This window comes from Tasmannia lanceolata, unplaced genomic scaffold (assembly GCF_043159265.1).
Source record: "Tasmannia lanceolata isolate RefF3 unplaced genomic scaffold, GAP_Taslan_0.1 ptg000135l, whole genome shotgun sequence".
Taxonomy (NCBI): domain Eukaryota; kingdom Viridiplantae; phylum Streptophyta; class Magnoliopsida; order Canellales; family Winteraceae; genus Tasmannia; species Tasmannia lanceolata.
The window spans coordinates 313,581-315,033 of record NW_027518811.1 but is presented as its reverse complement, the minus strand read 5'-3'; the positions used below and the strand labels follow the sequence as shown (position 1 = coordinate 315,033).

General features: G+C 39.9%; 1 protein-coding gene across 1 annotated transcript; it reads left to right on the top strand.

Annotated features, from left to right (window-relative positions):
- LOC143866514 (uncharacterized protein At3g28850-like) lies at window positions 1-1,453 on the top strand. The gene has a single exon (XM_077375989.1). The coding sequence runs from the start codon at window positions 79-81 to the stop codon at window positions 1,225-1,227; it is 1,149 nt and encodes a 382-aa protein (XP_077232104.1). The 5' UTR covers window positions 1-78; the 3' UTR covers window positions 1,228-1,453.

Below are 1,453 nucleotides of genomic sequence, written 5' to 3'. Positions count from 1 at the left end.
CAGAAAAACCGTTTTCATATTCAAAACCTCTCTCTGTGACAGACATTTTTTGAAAGAGAAAAAAAAACCCAACGTTCCATGGGATGCATTTCTTCTAAATTCTCAAGAGGAGATTTCAAAAAAGAAACTCTCTTGACTCGCAATGGTGATTTTCCCAATCACATAGTCTCTCTCACTTCAACTACTTATGGAGTTCTCAATCTTGATACAAAACCCATCAAAGAATTAAGGAGATCTCCTCCTCCTCATCTTATTATACCTAAATCAAAAAATAAGGTTTTAGAAGAACCAGAGATTATCAATGCCTGGGAATTGATGCAAGGTCTTGATGAGGAAATGCTCGATTTCTCACCTGAGAGAATAGCCCCAAGCAATTTGGAGGGTTCGAACCAGATGAAATCTCCAAAGAAGAAGAAAATATTTGTTGGGAAAGAGAATAAGCAGAGGAAGAGCGATTTGGACTATTCGGGGACGAAACAAGTGTTGAAGCCTTTGAGTTCTTTGGAGAATATACAGAATTTTGCCACACCCAATTCGAGAATTCGGTCCAAAAATCCATTGAGCAATTTGAAAATTCAGAGTGTTGGATGCGATTCGAAGTTCTCAGTGTCGTCACGGAGTCCAAGCCCTCTGTTTGATCCAGAGCTTGTTGCGTTCTTCGAAAGAGAACTCTCTGAAGAGGAAGAACAGATCAAGAAGATGGTTTCTCCAAAACCCAGAAAGGGATTGCCTCGAGATTCATATTCAATGCTCGATTCGTTCGAAAAGAAGTGCCCACCGGGTGGGGAAAATGCTGTGGTTCTCTACACAACAACATTGAGAGGGATTAGGAAGACATTTGAGGACTGTAATAGCGTCCGTTCTACGATTGAATCGTACAATATTCGCGTGATTGAGAGAGATATTTCGATGGATTCGGGGTTTAGGGAGGAGCTAAGGGTGTTAATGGGGCAAAAAGAAGTGAGGGTTCCTTTAGTGTTTGTGAAGGGGAGGTTGATTGGGGGGACAGATTTGGTTTTGAAGTTGGAAGAGGAGGGAAAATTGGGGAAATTGTTTGAGGGGATTCCACGGGCGGTAGCGTGGTGTGAGGGATGTGGAGGGTTGAGGTTTGTAATGTGTATGGATTGTAGTGGTAGCTGCAAGATCTTAGATGAAGAGCAGAAAAAGATGGTTAGATGTGGAGAATGCAATGAGAATGGATTGATTCAATGTCCTATCTGTTGTTGATCAACTGCACCAAAAAAAAAAAAAAAAAAAATTCCACACCTACCCACACCAAAAGAAATTTGAGGATTTTTGTATTGGATTTTGGATTTTGTTTAGCCTTCTGGCTTTCTTGTTTGCCATTGTTGCTTGACTATATTTATCCCTTATTTGTTTTTTTTTTCTTCCACATTTTTCACTTCTATGTAAGAATTGTATCGAGTTCAATGAAAATGGGTTTGTTGATTCA

What these genes read in the sequence shown, in the direction of transcription:
- LOC143866514 (XM_077375989.1), top strand. Translation starts at nt 79, where the DNA reads ATGGGATGCATTTCTTCTAAATTCTCAAGAGGAGATTTCAAAAAAGAA.